Raw genomic sequence first — 19,696 nt, 5'->3', positions numbered from 1 at the left:
TTATTGAAGAAGGAAAAACTGTGTTTACATCAACAGAAAGATGGATGTGGATCACTGTGACTCATATTTTGATATTGGGGTGCTAAGTGACAGGGCGGTGCATAAAACGTGTCTGGAGAATGAGGACGTGTCCTCGTGATGGCATCTCCTTGTGTTTTGGTGTCAAGACCCCAAACTGAATACCAGACAGTTCTGTCCTGACCCGAGAGTCCCTTCTTCACTCGGCTCTGTTTCCCACTCTCAGTGTCAAACCACCCTCCCCCCCAAAATCAGCAGAAACTTCCATCTCCCCACACCAAAAAATACTCCCTCAGTTCTAAGATTCGTGCTTTCTCGCATTTTAACATTTCTGAAATTGAGTTGCATCTGGCAGTCATTGCCAAGGGGAACCTGGCACTGGAAGAAGTGATATGGGGATGGCCACACAGCGGCTTAAGGAGTTGGGGTCTTCACCTCTGTGACCTCTGATGGACTGGTTGCATGGGGAGCACCATGCATGATTGCATTTTAATGAAAATCTAGAAACATATTTGTCATTTAAAATGTCATTAGAAAAACTGAACTCGGATGTAGTGGCAAAATTTAGTTTATTATGTATACGGAAGATTGCCCAGCACAGACAGACGATATAATTAAAGGCAGTAGAAACTGCTAAGTCTCTTCGGAGGGATCTGTGTTAGGAAACCGTCAGCCTCATGGAACAGAAACCACAACTTGAAGTGGCTTGAACAATAAGGTCTTTTGTTTTCTCAGCTAACAGAGACCAGAGGGAGGAGGGCTGCTGGCGCAGGTGGAGCTAATGGCAACGTGGCAAAGGACTGGCTTTGCCATCTCTCCTCTCTGCTGTCACCTTCAACCATAACCCATGCAGAGGAGGAAGAGGGCACTGTGTCACGCGGCACTCTCTTTGGATCAAGGGAACTTTTCCTAGGAGCCCCCAAGTGGCTTTCCCTCCCATCCCAGGTACCACACGGCTTAGGCATGTCCACCCTGAATTAATGCCTGGCGAGGGGGTAGAGTGGCTGTGACTGGCTTGGACTGTGCGCGTGAGATGAATATGCGTGGATGTTGGGAAGGGTGATGGTTAATTGTATGTCAAATTGTCTGGGCCATGGCACCCAGATATTTGGCCAGACAGTATTCTGGATCTTTCTGTGAGGGTGTTTTTGGATGAGATTAATGTATATATTGGTGACCTTTGAGGAAAGCAGATTGCCCTCCCCCGTGTAGGTGGTCCTCATCCAACAGCTGAAGGCCTGAATAGAACAAAAAGGCTGATCCTGCCCCAAATCAGAGAGACTTCCTGCCTGACTGTCTTTGAGCTGAGACTTCACTTTTTTTCCTGCCTTCGGACTCAGACTGAAATATTGCCTGTCCCTGGGTCTCGAGCCTGCTGGCCTCTGGACTGGAACTATCCAATTGGCTCTCCTGGGTTTCAGGCCTTCCAGCTTGGATTAAATCTGAACTAGCTAATTCCTTGTAGTGAATATATGTGTATAGATTTATATACTTCCTTATTGGTTCTATTTCTCTGGAAACAGAGAAACTAATACAGGGTCCTACTAATGCTAATCCATAACGTCCGTTACCACATCCTAGAATTTTCAAAGCTAAGAGAGGCCGGTCAACTGAGTCACACGTCATGAAGGACCATCATTCAGATGCCAAAAATCTGTCAGAAGCTGCCGGAAGCTGTGACACTTCCTACACTATGTGTTTCAATTAAGGAGAAACCAAACAGTCAAGCATTTGGGGAAAGTCGATGAAACTTCAGTGTTCTCTGACACGCTGTAGAAGTACACGGTTGGTCTGAAATATTCTGAAGCACTTGGAGTCCTGAGCCAGAAGGATAGGGAGCAGCTTGTCACCATAACGGTCGGAAAGATTCATTTAGACTCTGAATGTGAAGAAGCCAAAAACTAAACTTGGATCTTCATGTGTGTAAATGTAACAAAAAAGCAATAATGATTGATGAAAAATAATATTTAAGAGGAGGTGCAGTGATAATTACAATTATACTAATTAAGTTTAGAGAAAATAAAATTAAAACTTTTATGTTACAATACAATTTTTAAAGAATTTTGTAATGTGAAAGTTCACTGGAACTATCGATGTGAATTCATGACCTTGGAAAGAAATACCTTTTTCCAGCTCTCGCTAGTGGATGTGCAGTGTTTTTCTATCTACCACTGATATTCTTGTGGAACAATCCGGTACGCATACCCCGGTGTCCAAAGTGTGGTCTCTATCGCTATTTCCCGTTAAAGGTTGCTGATTCCATGTGTTAGGTCAAGAACTGGAATAATTCTTTGTGGTCAGAAAGCTCAGATGCTATTCAAATGTCTATTGTAGGCCTGAAAGGACAAAGGCCTCAACTTAAAGGGGCGAAATTGTGACGATTTGAGCATCAAAAGAGCAAAGAATAATTATAGTTAGTCGAAACAAGTTGAGTCTGCAAACATTTCTTTTGTGGAATTTGATGAGCTGACTTTATAATTTATATGGAAAAGCAAAGAACCAGAAGTTGCAAAGACGCGCCTACAGAACGGCAATGTGGGGGGCCTGGCCCAACCAGATATGAAAACGTATTTTAAATATTGTGATGCAGACCATGTGTTCGTGTCACAGGAATAGACACATAGACCACATTTGGAAGCTTGATCTATGACAGAGCTGAGCATGCAGGTCCATCAGGGGAAGACAATTATTCTGTACATGAGGCAGAATCTGGTCCCTTAGCCCCGCCCAGATGCCAGAAAACATCTTTCAGGTGTCAGACAGCGACAGGTCAGAAGCTTCCAGCTGACTCCCAAGAGGAACTCTTAACCTGCCCACAGTATACAATTCAATTAGGGAGAAAGTAAAAATTCAAGAATTTAGGAAATGTGTATAGGACAATCAGTTATGCAGATGGAAGAAAAAATTCAGATTCCTACTTAAACCATACATAAAAGTTAATTAAATGTAAAGAGCAAAACTATGAAAATATTCAAAGGAAATATAGGGGAATATCTTCATGACTTTGTGGTAGGGAAGAGTTTTCAAAACATCACTCCAAATTGCAAAATAAAAAGGAAAAGAATTATAATTTTGACTAAATTAAAATGAAGAACTTTTGTTCATTGAAAGAAACCATAAAGAAAATGGAAGGACAAGCCACAAACTGGAATAAGATATTTGTGACACTTATAGCTGAAAAAGGGTTATATCCAGAAAATACAAAAATATCTAAAAATCAACAAGAAAAAGAAAAACTACTGGTAGAAAATTCCTCAAAAGTTTTGACAGACACTTCACAGAAGGGGAAATACAAATACAGAATTCAATAAGCATAATAAACAATGGTCAGTATAACTTGGCCATAGGACACATTTCGTCCAATGGAATGTGACTAGACATGATGCAAGTGGAAGCCTTGTGGTCTTGGTCCTTGTGTGCCAGTAATTTGTTATGGGAAGAGCATGCCCCAGACAGCCACTGACCCCTTACCCTGGAGCCCTGAAAGGGCTCACCTGGGGCAGATCTGAACCATGCACAGCCTGGAGCCAAGCTCAGCGGATCCACGGCCTGAAGCAGAGCCACTGCAAGTGCCCGGTGATGAGCACCACACTCCCCCTGCAGACCCACAAACACAGGATCAATGCTCGTTGTTGAGACCTGCTGAGTTCCGGGACAATCTGTCGTGCAGCGATGTACGGCAAAGGCTGACTCATACACAGTGTTGTTTAGGGCTTTCCATCTCTCAAAACTGAATCAATTCTAATACAAATGACTAGATACATTATCATATATTTATATATTGTTATTGAATACAAAATCTATTTGTCTTAGTCCATTCATCTGCTGTAACAAAATATCACAGAATGAGTAACTTATAAACAACAGAATTTACTTCTTACTGTTCTGGAGGCTGGAAGTCCAAGGGCGAGGCGCCAGCATGGGCGTGTTCTGGAGAAGGCCCTCTTCCTGGTTCTCAGCCAGAGCCTTCGTGCTGTGTCCTCACATGGTGGGAGAGGCAAGGGAGCTCTCTGGAGCCTTTTTCAAAAGGGCACTAATCCCATTCACGGGGGCACCCCCCTCATGACCTAAGCACCTCCCAGGGGCACCGCCTCCTAAGACCATCCCCTTGAAGGTTATGATTTCAACAGATGAATTTAGGGCGATACAAACAATCAGACCACAGCACTATTTGTATAATAAAAATCTCTAGTGACAATAAGTGATTCTCAAGAACTTAATTTTGAGGTACGAAAAGTAAGTCTCGGAGAGATACATATAATTCCACTTAAAGTGCAAAGACTGCAAAACTAAACAATATTGGAATGGGGTATATACATAGGAAATAAATCTATAAAAAAAAGCAAGGGGTTAACAAACACAAAACTCAGCATTGTGTTTTCTCGGGGGGGCTGGGGTGGGAATGTAGATGTCACACAGGACGTTTTAATGGTACTGGGCCAGTTCTCTCTCTTACATTGAGCAGTGAGCAGAAGGGTCCAACAGTGTGTCGGAGGAGGAGACCTGAGCGAGTCTGCCCAGGCCCAGTCCCCTCTCTGCAAACAGAGGAACCTCCCATGCCTGCTAACTATACTAAGATGCCATTAGACATGCAGAAGTTTCCATTGACTCAGGGGTCATAGAAATGTTTAAAAGAACTTGACTTTTTCATTTGTAATCAACATTTAAATATTTAAAATAATTTGACATGCATTTTATAACTTTTGAATGAGTATGAAGTATTCATATGTTTAGGAAAATTATGCTTCATATAACGCGCACGGAAGCCCAAGTTGTAGCGGTCTCTCTCTCCAGGCACAGAAGTCCTTTGGGTATTAAGATCCTAGATAATTATGGAAGAAAAAGGTGGTACATAATTGCACGGATGAATGTGTGTTATTGTCTGTAATGGTTCCTTTTCCATCTCCCAAAGCCATGATTGAGTTGGAGGTGCATTTTTGAGCTGGAATAGAAGAGAGGGGGCACTGGAGCACCGGGCCACAGGAGCAAGAAGCTCGTCAGAGCGACGCCCTTCAGAACAGGGAAAGCCCAGAGCCAGCGAAGCACATTTCCGCCATTCAGAGGAGATGCTTTGCTCACTTTTCTCACCAAAATGTGTTCAGAAATACCGAGGGACAGGCTCAGAGTACTTTGCCACTTAATCAAGAGGTTTTTAATGATAAAAAGAGACTTTCTGACTCACACGGTTTGTTTCCTGGGCTGTCCTATTCCATATACTGGCTCCCTGAGCCCTGGCTGAGGTCCGGGGCAGGGTGAGGTGTCTGGGCCTGGCCAGCGGGCATGCTGACTGCTCCAGCCCTGTCGAGGCCCCAGCTCTCCCTCTCCTGGGTTGCTGAGAGAGCAGCTTTTCTGCCTCCTGGGGTTTGGCCTCGCAGGAGGAGCCACAGGACTAAGGAGGAGTGGACAGGAGTGTGGTTTCCAGAGCTCCAGGGAGAAAGCAGCCTGGGCAGCCGAGGCCTGGGACGGCTGGGCGTTTCTCTCTGCACACCCAAGCCTGAAGTCACTCCTCCAGCAGCTGCGTGCGGGAGCCTGCCAGGGCTGGGCTGGGCTCTGTCTTCTTAGCCCTGTCACATCAGCTGCTAAGGGCCCCTCTTGCCACATCCACAGCCTCTCCTGGGGAAGTGCTGGGTGTGGCATGGATTGAGGAGGTGTGGTGGGGGGCCCACAGCTAGCTGAGGGTCCTGGCCATGTCCACATGTGTACGTCCACCAGCACTCCCTTCTCCCCATTCTGGGCATCCTCAGCTTCCAAAACCCTGGATCAAGGCCACCAACTCATTACACCAAAGATCCGTCAGGGCCCAGAGTCAGTTCCAGGGAGCTGGCCTCTCAAGTATGCAACAGAGCGGGGGCCAAGAGCGTGCTCCCGGGGCTGAGGGGGGCCTGTGGGGGATGTGTGTGTATCTATGGATGTCTGAAGGGACTGACAGGGGTGTAACTAGCTGGGCAGCTGCAGATGAAGATAACGAGAAAACCCAAGTGTGGTTGGGAAGACGACTTGCATTATCTACCAATATTTAAAATACACATACTCTTTTACCCAGCATGTCACGGTTCCTAGTTATAAATTCATCCTATAGATATATCCACACGTCTACACGAGACATTCTGTATAAGGACATTTATTGTAGCACTTTTTGCAGAAGCAAAAATTTGGAAACAACCTACAAGTTCATCATTAGGGAACTAGTGAGATCAGATATAGGACATCTATCTTATGAAGACTTGCTATGTGGCCATTAAAAAGAGCGAGGAGGATTTATAATACTGATACAAAAAGATCTCTAAGATATATTGTTAAATGAAAAAAGCAGTACGAGTATAACATGCCACAGCTGTGAACAAAGGGGGGCACACACAACGTGTGTTTGCACACACATAGCCTATAACAGGAAGGATGCACAAGAGGCTGGCACCACGGGTGTCTTTATGAAGGAGAGCCAGGGAACTCAAGGAGGAAGACACATCCCCTTTTGCAATGTTCGATTTTTAAATTATGTGTATGCATTTCCTAGATTTACCAAATACTAACATTTTCAAAAACAGGGCTTGGAATGAACTACAGCTACAGAGTCCACATGTGTGGTCTATACAGGATAGACTTTATAAGGTGGACCGCCACCTTTGTGGTGCCCCACACCGGGGGGCCAGCATTCAACAGGCGATGGGAGGGTGAATGTGCAGGTGGAAGGCAGTAAGGACGCACGTGGAAATGCGGCTGTGAGCAAGAAGGTGGCAGGTGCTCCCGAGCACAGGTGGGGCCTCAGCCCTTGCGGAGAGTATGGGGTCCCCAGAAAGCGATGCTAATATCTTATATAAACACGCAAGAGCTTTTGTACCTGATTGTTGTCCCCTTCAAAGTAGTCCGCGGAGAGCCTGGACACTCAGGAATCTCTGAGCTCAGGGCTTAAAAATGTGTCAGGAACTCCTGCTTGGACCCTCAGAGTAGTGACACGTTCCTCATGGGTGGCAAATATTTATCTACAGAGGATGGGTCTCAATTTTGGAAACAAACGTCATTTGGCCACAACTTGGTTAGCGAAGTGAGAGATCAAGTTAGGCAATTGTCTTTCGGTAAAAAAAAAAAAAAACAAGGCCTAGGATCAAAGCAGGCTCTCTGATGCTTCTTAAACACGGGCCGGCTCTGACACCTAAGCCCAAAAAGGATGCTGAAAAGATGATGCGCGCCTTGGCAGCCTGGTTGGAAGGAGGCTCTTGTCCCGAGGGGACTACTTTGAAGAAGTCGGCGCTGGCTCGGAAGTGTGGGTTCCGTCGATTTGCTGGGGCGGGGGCCGTGGTCCCCGGGGCCGGGCTGGCGGGACGGGCGCGGCGGGCTCAGCTCTTCTTGCGCAGCTGGCTGTACTGCGCGGGGCCCAGGATGGGCTCCATGACGCTGGGCCGGAAGAAGCTGTCGCTGACCCTGCGCGTGGGCTTCTCGCGGGGCGCCGCCGGGAAGGGCGGGCGCGGCGCGGCGGGCGGGTCGGCCCTGTCCTCGGGCCCCGGGCCGGGGGGCGCGCTCGGGCGCCGCGAGGGGCGCAGGCTGCCGCGGGGCTGCGCGGGGCGCGGCGCGGGCTCCGGGCCGGCGGGCGGCGCCCCTGAGGCCCTGCGCTCCGCCTCCCGGCGCTCGGCCTCGGCCGGCGGGTTGTCGATGTCCCGGAATTCGCTCTCGGGCTCCATCAGCGACAGCCTGGGGAGCTGAGGGCCCGACAGCCGCGTTAGGGGCCCGGCTCGGCCCTCGGTCCTGCGCCTCCCACCCGCCGCCTCCCCTGGGCGGCCGTCCGGGCGCGGCTGGGTCGTAGGACAGGGGCCTCCGGTGCAGCGGGATGGGATGTGCAAGGGAGACCGCTGAGGTTCTGCCCTCTCTGATGGTCTCCAAGTTCCAGACCCCAAGGCAAGGCAGGCAGCCCCTCTCCCAAAGTTTCTAGACCCCTCGGGCCTCCCTCAGGGGTCCCTCAGTGGGAGGCCAGTGGCTTTCCTGACCCTTCTTGGGCCTGAGTTGTGGACTACGCACGGCCCACACATGCCCCAGCCAGCGTGAGCGTGCTATGCCTGGTCGTGTTTGGGGCCAGGGTGAACAGGCATGCCTCTTGGTGGGAGTGAGTGACTGAGGAACCCATCCCCCTTGCCAGCTCTGAGGGGGCCTCCTGCCCTGCCCAGCCCTCCCAGAACCTGCACAACCTGTAACTTGCTCTGGGAAGGGACCCAGGGACTCCCAAAGGGACAGTATTGGCATCCCTTGGGTTTTTCCTGTTGGTGCTAGGTGACAGAATTGGGATGGGGGCCACTGCTGTCCCCTGGAACATAGCTTCCCTCCTAGGGATGCCCCGGAACCCTCCCTCCACCCCCTTTCCAGGGAGCAGCATGCAGACCCTCCAGGTCCTTCAGGTGTGAGCCAAGAGGGGAGGGCTATTGGGGACCCCAGACTGACAGTGGGAGACCTCTCCACCAGCAGGTGGGAAGGAGGGATGTGGGGAAAGGTCTCAGGCCAGGGCCACGGGGCTCTTTCCTCTTGGGCCTGGGAAAGGCCCAGTCAAGGCCATGGTGTGTCAAAATGTTTCTGGGTCACGAGGATCAGAGGAGGGCCACCAAGGAGGTGGGGGAAAGGAGGGCACCTGTGGCCCATCAGTCACATCTGCGTTCTGTCCTGTCCAGGCCCTGAGGGGGAGGGAGGGTGACGGCGGGAGGGGGGACTCACCGGCACGTAGTGCACCACCGTGTCCACCACGTTGTCAGTAACACCCTTCAGGGCGTCGGACAGCGACATGGCCCTCCCCTTGGTGGAGGAGGCAGGGCGGGCTGGTACGAGGTGCAGCACCCTCCCTGCGGTGCCCAGCACGGCTGCAGGGGCCCAGGTCACGGCCGAGATGGTGCCCTGGAGGGCCTTCTGCAGGCCATGTGCCACACTGCCCAGGAGGCCTTGCGGACTGGGCTGGGCTGCTCCCTGGGGACCAGAGCAAGGTCAGTGCCTCCTGCAGGGACTGCCCTGACCCTTCCCCTCCCCACCATCCCCAGAGCTAGAGGGGAAAGAACGTGGACACCAAAAAGAAAAAACTGTAGCCTTGGCTCTGCCGTTAGCTGTGTGGCCTTGGGCAGGTCCTTTGCCCTCTCTGAACCTGTTTCTTCATCTGCAAAATGGGGACGACCATCTCTACCCTGCTTATCTTATGGGGTTGGTGTGAGGCTCAGCTGAGAGAACAGCAGGGAAGGGCTTTGTTAGCTGGGCGTTTGGGGGCGAAGTGAAGAGTGCTGCATCCATGGACCAGGTCCCTGTCCCCTTTCACCCTGGGCCTCTGCTTCTCGCCCCCTCTGGGCTGTGGGACCTTGAGGGTCCTGCATCCCCAGGTAGGCCCCGCTCTCTCCCTCACCTCGCCAAGCTTGTTCTCCTCGGCCTCTGATTCCTCCTCCTCCTCCGTCTCTTCCCCCGCTGTGTCTGCCTGGTCCTCGTGGTCCTCCTCCTGGGAGCCCATGAGGCTGTGCCGCCGGGACACCCGCACCCCGCTCTGCCGCCGGGACACCACCTGCATGGCCGCGGACGCGCCCCACTGCGCCAGACTGCTCTGCGGGAGCGAAGCGGGCAGGTGTCTGGCTTCACGCCCCTGCCAGAGGCCGGCGGGACCAGCAGCCAGAGTCCCTCACCCCCCGGGTCAGGGTGGGGAGGTGAGCAGGGCCTGGCCCCCGCAGACTGTTCTTGAAACTTTTCACTGAGTGATAACTTACGTACACTAAAGTGCACACATCTTTAGGGAACAGCTCTGTGGGTTTTTACAGGTCCACACCTATGCACCCGCCACAGCTCGAGATAGAGACCATTTTCAACACCCTAGCAGCCTCCCTGGGCCCCTGACCCGGTCAGTACCCTCCAGGGGTGACCACATGCATTGGTTTTACCCATGTTTGAACTCTGTACACACGGACTCATACAATGCATGTCGTCCATGAAGAGGTTCTTTCCTTCAACATTAGGTTGTGAGATTCATCCATGTTATTACACATTGGAGTGGTTCCTTCTTTTTCATTTCTGTGTAATATTCCATTGCATAAATATACTGCAATTTACCCATTCTACTGTTGATGGGCATCTGTGTTGTTTCCAGTTCTTGGCTAAGGATAAAGCTGATGGAACATTGTTGACGTGTATTTTGGGGGACATAAGCTCTCAATTCTGTTGGGTGGGGTTGCTAGGTCATGGGGGATACGTAGGTGTAGCTTTAGAAAATGCTCCTTGCAGATCTTTAGAGAGTGAGAACACCAGGTGGGCCAGGGTGTCCCGTGGGAGGAGACCCACCTGGGCAGGGGGCTGGCATCCCCTGAGGCACAGCCCGGCTCATCCCAAGCCCCCAGGGAGCCCCACAAAGAAGGCCGCCCTATTATACAATGTCAGGGGACCCTGTTATATTCCATGTGAAGGGTGGCGCCCCTGAGGTTGTGTGGCCTGTGGGCCCTCTTCCCCACGGGCCAGGCCAGGCCGGGGAGTCAGTCTCATTCAGCCCCATTGGTGAGTGACCCCCAGTGCAGGTGACAGAGGGAACTACTACTCCTGTGTGCCCATGGGAACCACAGAACCCGCACAGCAGCTTCTCAGCAAACACTTGCTGGAATGGACGCGCCAGGCCTGACGACACTTTGAAAAGTCTCACCCAAATGACGGCTGAGAGTGGTTATCTTGTTTGCTGGGCTTTATCTTTTGATGTTGTTTTTATTTCTTTTCTTGGCCTTAGTTTCTTATGAAAAGATCCGGGCTATCTCTGCTAAAATACACAGAGAGATGGGGGCGGTGCGCGGGGGAGGTAGCCCCACCTGGGCCTAGAAGAGGCAGCCCTACCTCGGGTGCAGTGGGATGCAAATTAGAAGCCTCTAGAAGGGAGATCAGAAACATGGGGGCCATTAGGGATGTGGCCCAGCTGGGGCTCTTCCCACCAGAAAGGGTTTTGTGCCCTGTTCCTAGACCTAACGTCCCAGCCCAGGCTGGAAGAGATGTTCCCGGGACAGAGGCGGGAGATGGGAGGGACCAGGAGGCCCGCCTGGCTCCCAGGCCTGGGGTCAGTCCACGTGCAGGGCAGACACTCACCAGGGGCGCCACACCAGGGATCCACATGGCCAGGGCGTGGCCCTGCCTCAGCGCCTGGGCTGTGGTCTGGAAGGCGTGCCGAGAGAGGGTGTTGGCCAGGGCCCCAACCCTGCTCACCAGGCTGGCCTTGGCCTTGGGAGGCTCCTGGGCCTGCTGGTGTCCTGGGGCAGCGGCTGGGTAGGAGTTTGGGACAAAAGAAGGGAGGACAGGTCAGAGAGGGGCTGGGGCAAGCCGGGGGTGTCTAGGGTTGGGAAAGGGTTGTCCTGGCTCCACCACAAGCTTGCTGGTGACTTGAGCAACTGGCTTCACCACTTACAAATGTGGAGGGGGCTAAATGAGGTGAGATCCATCTGAAAAACCCACCCACGGGGCCTCCCCTGTGGGATGAGCACTTGCCGATTTTGCTAATTCCCATGCAACAGAGGAGGCCAACTCGCTCCCCAGGGCGGGTCTGCCAGCCCCCTAGTGGCAGATACCTGACTCTTTCTCCGCTGGCGGGAGGAGGAACTCAGCAACCTTCTCAATGCCGCCCAAGGCCAAGTCGGCCCCTCCAGAGGCCAGCCGGCCCACTCGGGTGTTGGCGGCATATTCGGCAGTGTCTTTGGCCACCCCCCAAGCGAGCTCACAGCCGGCCAGAGCGGCCTCCAGGACCTTGTCTGAGGTGCTGGCAATGGGGACGCTGATGCTGTTCCTGGCGCTGCGAAGGCGGGTGGAGATGGTGTCCTTCAGCTCAGAGGCGATCTGGGGGAGCGGGAAGGAGGGTCAGGCACGTGGGTCTGGTGGGCCCTGAGCCCAGCTTCCAGGAAGGCAATATTTGGGCGCCTGGATTAAGCTGAGCTTTAAAGGGAAAGGCTCTGACCCGCCCTGTGCTGACCACCCAGACACTGGCCTCTTCACCCCGTTTCTGCCTGTCGAGATCCTAACCATCCTGTGAGGATGCCCCAAAGGCCATCTCCTTGATGACGCCTATCCTGATACCCTCCTGCAGAGGAGGCATCTCCTCTTCTACATCCCTCTGCTGTGTCCTCCATCCTTCCCTCAGAACACCGTGCACACACCCATCTGCGTTTATATTGCTTTATAGACGTGGGTGATCTTCCTACAAGTTCTGCCCGGGGGAAAATCACTAGTTTGCTCAGTTGTAAAATGAGGATAAGCACCTGGTCCCAGAGGATGAAGTGAGAGGGCTCCCTAAATCACGAGCTGCGTGGGGCAGGGCTCAGTGGGATGGATAAGTAGGAGATGGAGGCTTATTCCCCAGAAGCACCTGACACGGCCCTTTCCAACGCAGATACCCAGTGAATGTACAGCCAAGTGAAGTGCTTTTTCCAGGCTTATGGCCCGTGAAGGGCTGGCTCTTAAGGACATGGGCCTGTAGTCCTGCGGTCTGAGGAGTGTGACCCATCTCTCAGGTGGCTGTAGTTGTCAGGTGGTCCTGTGCAGCCCCCTGGGGGGTCCTGGTGGATGGGGTATCAGGAGCAGTGGGACCCACCCCAAGCTCCTGTTCGAGTTTGCCTCTGGGCTTGTGCTGCTGGTCCCCAAAAGCCTGCCTCCGTGTGGCCCCCAGGAGGAGGAAGGGGCACGTTGCCTGGCCTTAGGGGCAGCCCTCCCCGCAGAAATGGAAGACGCACAGTTATGGCATCGTCAGCTCACGCCCTCTCCTTCCTCCAGAGGCAGTGACGACAGAGTGTGGGGCATGGTGGAGGAGAGGGAGGGGCTCACCTTTTCAGGAGGGTACTGGAGGGCTGGGATCTTCTCCTCCAGGTGGTCCAGGCCTCGGCAGGCCAGCTCGTTGGCAGCTGTGACTGGAAGAGAAGGGCCATGGGGGGTGAGCCCTGCCTCCACCGTGAGAACTAGCAGTGCCCTCTGTGCCAAGGAAGGTGCCCGGGAGCCCTCAGACCCCCAGCCCTGCTGCCTCCAGAGCAGCTCGGGACCTGAGGCCCTCTGCGCCTTTAGCCCCGTCTGCTGCGACTCCTTGAGACCAGGCTGGTGGCTTTCTGGGTGCAGGAACTCTGGAGGCCGGCCGACTGCACTCAGAGCCCAGCGCCTGCACCTGCAGCGTGTGGCTCAGGCAAGTCACAACCTGCCTGACGCTCGGGTTCCTCTTTTGTAAAATGTGGACTAATGGGGCCCAACTTGCAGGGTTGTTGCGAGGAGAAAGTGACGGAAACCATGTGAATCACCAACAAATACTGGTCTCTCCCTCCCGGGCTCTCTGGAGGAGCATGAGAAAGGACAGCAGAGGTGTGAGGGGAGGGGCGGCAGGGCCCTAGGGCGGGCCTCGGTGGGACCAGGCCTGGTGCACTTAGTTCTGGAGGTGACCAGCCCCCAGCCACAGCGGTCCAGGTCCCAGACTGTCCATGGCCCTCCCTTTTACCCTCTAGGAGTGAGAGCGTCAACAGTGGGCAGAGGGTCACAGGGAGGAGAAAGGAGCTGCCCCCAGAGAGCAGGGCCAGCGCCAGAAGATGTGAGTGCTTCCAGAAGACACTGCCCAGGGGCTGCTGGGGATGTGCGCTCTGCATTTGCAACCACGGAGAGCAGTTTGCAAGGATATTTGCATATACTCCTCCATATATTCTTTCTCCAGAGATCCTATTTTTCTTTACAAAATTCTCAAGTAGCAGAAAGCCCAGACGACTTGGCCATCTTCTGATTGGGCAAAATGAGAACCAGGGAAATTATTTAAGGAGCTTGCAGGCAGGAGGGCTGGCTCAGGGCCTGGGTCTTCTTTGCATCTGTCCTCTCCTGTCTGCTGTGCAGAATCCTCAGATATGCCTATTTCTCTAATGAGATCTCTAATGAGATGGTGGGAGGTCCTAGACTTCTTAGTGCTGCTGGAATTTCCCGCAGGCCTGTTAAGAGCTGTGCCTTGGAGGCATATTTTCAAATGGGCAGAACACTTTGAACAGGGCAGGTCTAGTGAGGTCCTCATGGACCCTTGTCCTCCACCTCCAGGGATCTGGCTGGTAGCTCTCTGTTGCCCCTGCCTGTCAAGAGCTGGTACCACCAGCTGCTGGGCCCAGAGGGATTCCCCTCACCCTCACCCTCTCTCCAGCCCTGCGAGGCCCACACTCGTGCCCACTGCCCCTGCCTCTGTGCCAGACTCTGCTAGTTCCTGCGGATGCTGATGCTGGATTTGGAGCTAAAGTGGGTGTCTGGTCTGCCACGGGCCCCATTCCCACCACCGCCCACATAGCTCTGCCCATCCCTTCCCCTTGCCAATTCTTTGGCCCATCATTGCTATCCTAGGAAAATGTCAGCTGGGCTCTAGAGGAGGCATCTATAGATGAGATCTCTATCTATATCTACATCTACATCCATCCATATCTGTAATGAGAAGACCAAGTCATGAGATGTAGGCAGTCAGGCAGACAGGTAAAAAGGCAGACAGACAAGCAAGCTATCAGATGACCAGATAGACTGACGGGTGGACAGACAGACTGGCAGGCAGGCAGTGAGCATTGGTGAAAGGGCAGGCAGCCTCCGAGCGCCACGAGGACTTACACTGGGTGGACAGCCTGCGCACCACTGGCTCCATGCTCCAGGCCGCCAGGCTGCCGGCGCCCTGCACGCCCTTCTCGTAGGCATTGCACACAGAGGCCACCAGGGGGTGGGCTTCCTTGGTGCTGGTGTAGGTTTTCTGGAAGCACGCGCAGGTGCCGCTCACCACCGGGAGCTGCAGGACCCGCTGCAGCACGTTCTCCTGCTCCTGGCGTGGAAGGAGGAAAGGCATTCAGCTTGTCCGCCCTTTCTTTCCCACCTCCCAGGAGAGTGGGCTGAGGGTCACAGAGCCCACTGGTGGGGCTAGCCAGGGTCCAAGTGACCTAGGAGGGACCCAGGCCAGCGAGGTCTCTGGATGCCCACAGGAAAAACAAGAGCCAGCCTTCCATGCTCTCCTGGTCACAGTCCAGGCTTTGCAGAGCTGCTGAGGCCATCTCCATCCTCCAGGGGCCTTCCAGCCCACCCCTGGTAGAGAGCAAGCATGTCAGCATATCTGTCTAGAGTTTTCGTCCACCTTGGATTGGTGGCTTCATCTAAACGTTTCTGTGGTCTTTCTGGGACACTGCCTCCCCGCCTGTGCATGCTGTCCCACTGCCCAGAATGCTCCCCTCCCCTCCCATGGCCTTCTGTCTGGTGAGATGCCATCACTTCTTCTGCAAAGCTTCCTGACTCTCCTCCCTCACATCAGAAGCCACCACTTCCTTCCCTGGGCTGTCTCCAGCTTCGTCACATGGTGCTGCGATCATGTGCGTACTTGTCTCTCGCCCGGGAGACTGTCATCTTGGTGTTTCCAGGGCCTCGCCTAGAGCCTGCAGAGTAAGGTCAGTTGAATAAATGCAGCACTGTCAGGGCTGCACCTAGCAGAAGGCGTAAGTTCAGAACCACAGAATCTTAGTTCTCCAGGGGCCTCTGCAACAAGGCTGCTTCCCAGAGCGTCTCTGGTCGGCCTGTATTCAGACGTCTCCATGGATGCAGCTCACCCCTCACAGAGTGACCTGTGCCCCTCATTGGACAGCACTGCTGAGCTGAAATCTGCCTCCACCCTCTGCTCGATCCTCTGCCCTCTGGAACAACACTGAGCAAATCTATTTCATCATTTGTGGGCTGGCCCTTCGCATATTTGAAGGCAAATGTGTCTCCCTTTAGTGGTCCCTTCTCCTTGCTAAATAGCTCCAGTTCCTCACTCAGCCTACAAACAGCTCAGCACGCTCGTCTGTGATCCCCTCCTCTGGGCACGCTACACTTTGGTGTTGCCTTTCTTAATAATAACGAAACTTCAGGTCACGTAGGAATCTTAGTGAAGAAACACTAGTCTTTGAGTAAAAGAACATGGACTCTAGCGACACAGAGGGAAACATTTACTCAGTGCCACCATGCTCCAGCTCTGATGGGGTGCTTTGGTGCACATGACCCCATTTAATTCTAACGGCAACCCTCTGAGGTCAGCATTATCACCACCACTTAGCCGAGGATGAGGCAAAGACTCAGAGACATGAAGTGACTTAGCCAAGATCACACAGCTAGTAAGTGGCAGAGCCAGGATCCAACTCAGGCCTGAAATGGCACATCTGGGATTTGCTCCAAAATACCACAAAGGGGGGGAATGGATGGGGGTGAGGATGAGGCGGGATCGGCCGTGGATTCGTGGTTGTTGGGGCCAGTGAAGGGTATCATAGTCTTCCGTCTACTCTTACAAATGTTAAGAATTCTCCACATAAAAAGTAAAAGGAGAAAACTCCCCCGGTCTGACTCCCGCTTGAGCTCTCTCTGTAGCTTTGAATATGCCGCTCTCGCAGGTTCTGCCCTGGAGGCGAAGACCCAGCCTCTTCCATTCGTAGGAGGCTGAGTCAGAAGACTCGCTGGACAGCAGGCTGCAATAGTCTAGCTTTTTGTCTTGCAGGTGAGTTTGAAATTTGAACTGAAAAAAGATTATGACCGTAAACAAGAAAACCTCTTCTTGAACATTTTGGACAGAGACTTCAGAGTTGTTTCAGGCAAAGCCAAACAGGGAGGGAGGTCCCAGGAGGGAATAAGCCACCATCCGTCAGGATGGCTTAACTGTGCACTTGACCATTTTATGCTTCTCCGTGTTCTATGATTCGATACAGAACTTGCCATGGCGATTCCTAGTGCAAAAGTTAGTTAAAGCCTAACAGGACAAGGTGGGTATTGTACGGGTTCACAATTTTTAAGTTTCACTGTTTGAACTGTGCCTAAATCAGAGAGGCCTCGCCAGGAGGCATCAGATACACCTAAGAGTGTCAAACCACTCCAAGTCACAGTGAAAACCAGGCCAGACCCACACCACTGGACACACTGCCCTCCAACCCCTCCCCACGTACAGCTGCAGGGGCTGTGCACTCTGTAACTCCAAGAGGTGCCATTTACATGGACTACGACATGAACGATGGCCCTGGACTTACAGAGTGCCGTGGATCAGGACTGGGCACTCTCTGCCTGGGTACACAGAGCGTGGCTTCCGCATCAGGGCTTAGAGTACAGTAGGCCCCTTCCTGTCCTTTCCCTCCCAGCCAGTATTTCTGTCCTTTTTCTCCAAGGTGCTTAGTTTTTAATAGGCATCCTCCCTCCCAGATCCTCTAACAGCCCCCTGCAAAAGGAAGTGAGGGCAACAATAACTAGGACACGATGGTCAATGATCTACGACTTTAATCTAGATGTATCTTGTTCTGCCTCCCCTGACCCTGCCCTCCCTGTACCCCCGACATCCTCGGTTGTCCACCCCGTCCCCTATCAGCCCACATTACTCACAGGAAGGTCTCCCTCCAGCAAGGCCAGGTCCTTGTTGACTGCCATTGTAGCTCTTGAAGCTGCAAAGCAGAGGGCCCGTCAGAAAGCCCTCAGCCTGAGACCCACAGGGTCAGTCCCCTACCTCTCATGGCCACCAACTGGGCCCAGGCTGCCCGGGAGCTCAAGATTCCTGAACAGAAGGCATTAGGTTGGAGGGTAAATATCTTGGACAAGTGGCCACTCCTTCGAGTCCCCCAGGAATGAGTTGCCCCACAGCCTACTTGTCAAGACTGATGTTTCTTACAAGGGTTCAGGGTAAGAAATGAAAAATGAAGGTAGCTTTGAGAGATATGAGGTTTTAGATGAAGTCGAGGGGCTTTTAGATGAGAGTCCAAAAGAGACTAAAAGACTAAGTTTCAGATTTAGTCTTTTTTTTAATGAAAAAGTTCTGCGTTAATTCCTCTTTTTAAGGAAGCATATCCACCAGTCCTTCCCTCTGGCTCAACCAGGTGAGAAACAGTCACTCTTAAAACCAGCTATTTCAGCTGCGTTCTGGCAAAGGTGGTGGCCCCAGAGCACCTGCTCTGCGCTCTTGGTCGTTCACCTTGAGTAACCTCTCCTCAGCGGTCTCCCTGTAGCCCTCTTCATCCTCAGTAAAATTCCCAGGAGACCCTCACCCTCAACTTCTTCCCTTTAACTCAGAAACAAGCCAGGGAAGGCAGACGTCCCAGGACCCTCACACTCACTCCGGTGGATGCTGCCTCCGTCCCTCTGAGCCCAGGCCGCAGAGCGTGTCCTCTGGCAGAAGCGATCCCAGGAGCTCTAGGGAGCCTTGGACAACACTACTGACACCTCCCAGCGAGAGGAGGGCAGAGAGGAAGAGAGAGCTGCTCAGCTGGTTGCCATGGTTACTTGACCCAGGGTCCCCTGGGCATATGCTAACTTCTGTAAGGAGATTTAGCCAACTAGGCGGTGGATCGCAGAGCTGGAGGCCCAGGCTCGGAGTTGCTATTCCGGAGCCATGAAGTATCAGTTCTGTAACATATTTCTCAAAAAATCTGTTTTCCAGAAAGAAGGTGTTGGGATATTTGTCACTAAACTCATAAGCTCCAAAGTTCTATAATCTTTGGCTCCTTTTCCACAGAAGGTCCTGTGGGACCATTTTCACCCTATTTCCCTCATCACTTATTATCTACTGTCAAGAGGGAATCTTGAACAGTAAGATTTAAACCTGAACAGAGTTCACCTAAACGTACTACCCTTTGATTATGAAGATAAATTGCTCTCAGTGACAAAGAGAAGCGGAGCTGGGGGTTGACTCCTTAACAATCTTGCCTCTGGGGGAGGAATTTCAACCTCTGTAAATTCCTAGATCTCAAGAAAGTTTACGGACCTCTACCTGGTCTAAGATGCCACCAGAACATGCAGCAAGAAAGCCAACCAGCTTTTGTCTGGTCTGGAAAAGGGACAGTGTCGACCAAGATTTTGTTACATCGACAGCATCCAGACAACCCAGGACCGTCACCTCCCAACCCTTCCTTAGCAACAAGTCGGGCAGGAGCCCAAATTCTAATCGGCGGCTTCAAAGATGATGGACTGTGGTGTAAGCCATGGTTTCTGGCTGTCTAAGGAGGGCCTTTTAATTAAAATGGGTAATAGGAAGACACAACCTATTTTCCTTGTTGGGAGAACTCTATCTATTGTTACCTCTCTACTGAGTTGTACGCTGTGGGCAATGGGAGGAAGAGGCGAGGGGTGGGGAGAAATGGAGCTTTATGGCAGATCCTTGGGAGTCAATTCTGTTTCTGTGATATAATAAACCAGGCAGTGAGGAGTCAGGAAAGGGAGGGGAGGCAAGCAGGGAGCCCCCAAAAGGAGTAATATAAAATGCGATGCATTTAATATTAACCCAACCTAGACTTTTAAAATATAAGACAGTAATGGAGAGGAAGGGAAGTATACAAAGAAGTGGCCTCTGCCCTCAGAGGACAAATTATCCATGCAGCTGTGTGTGGAACGCAACCTGGGCCAGAGGGCAGTTTAAGCAACTGGAGGAAGGGCTTTGGGCCAGAGGGAGCACAGGGCTCTCTGCCTGAAAGCTCTGCTGACAAAGCTGGTCCTTTGGCCGCTTCAGCTGGGAGTCCAGAATGTGGGTGAGAGGTGAAAAGCGGTGAAAGGGCCCAGGAGAGTCCCTCGGCGGCAGTCCGTTTCCCAGCAGCTTGAAGGACACAGAATTATCTTCTTTCTTCCCCATCCCTACCTGCCTCCCCCGCCACCACTGCATGAGCACAGGGCCCTCAGTCATCTTGGGCACAAGTGGATCCCAAAACTAAGCATGGCACTCAAACATTCGTTGTTGAAT

General features: G+C 52.6%; 1 protein-coding gene across 2 annotated transcripts; it reads right to left on the bottom strand.

Moving 5' to 3' along the window:
- Positions 1-6,123: 6,123 nt before the first annotated feature.
- PLIN1 (perilipin 1) lies at positions 6,124-18,210 on the bottom strand. Of its 2 annotated transcripts, none has more exons than XM_044761442.2 (9): positions 18,081-18,210; positions 17,356-17,414; positions 14,590-14,794; positions 12,808-12,890; positions 11,562-11,826; positions 11,086-11,258; positions 9,383-9,574; positions 8,713-8,958; positions 6,124-7,712 (listed from the first exon to the last, which is right to left on the bottom strand). In XM_044761442.2, the coding sequence occupies exons 2-9, from the start codon at positions 17,398-17,400 to the stop codon at positions 7,353-7,355; spliced, it is 1,569 nt and encodes a 522-aa protein (XP_044617377.2). In that variant the 5' UTR covers positions 17,401-17,414; positions 18,081-18,210; the 3' UTR covers positions 6,124-7,352. The 2 variants fall into 2 exon arrangements, with proteins under 2 accessions (XP_044617377.2, XP_070351404.1); XM_070495303.1 differs by lacking the exon at positions 18,081-18,210 and adding an exon at positions 18,012-18,030.
- Between the last annotated feature and the right edge of the window lie 1,486 nt (positions 18,211-19,696).

Source organism: Equus asinus, chromosome 2 (assembly GCF_041296235.1).
Source record: "Equus asinus isolate D_3611 breed Donkey chromosome 2, EquAss-T2T_v2, whole genome shotgun sequence".
Classification (NCBI taxonomy): Eukaryota; Metazoa; Chordata; class Mammalia; order Perissodactyla; family Equidae; genus Equus; species Equus asinus.
This window is presented reverse-complemented; position numbering and strand designations above follow the sequence as displayed.

Bases quoted from the DNA above. Each gene is read 5' to 3' on its own strand.
- PLIN1 (XM_044761442.2), bottom strand. From the start codon at position 17,400: ATGGCAGTCAACAAGGACCTGGCCTTGCTGGAGGGAGACCTTCCT. The intron at 11,827-12,807 runs GTGAGCCCCTCC...CCGCTCCCCCAG, and splicing joins TCCAGTACCCTCCTGAAAAG to ATCGCCTCTGAGCTGAAGGA. The intron at 7,713-8,712 runs GTGAGTCCCCCC...TCGGGCCCTCAG, and splicing joins CGGTGGTGCACTACGTGCCG to CTCCCCAGGCTGTCGCTGAT.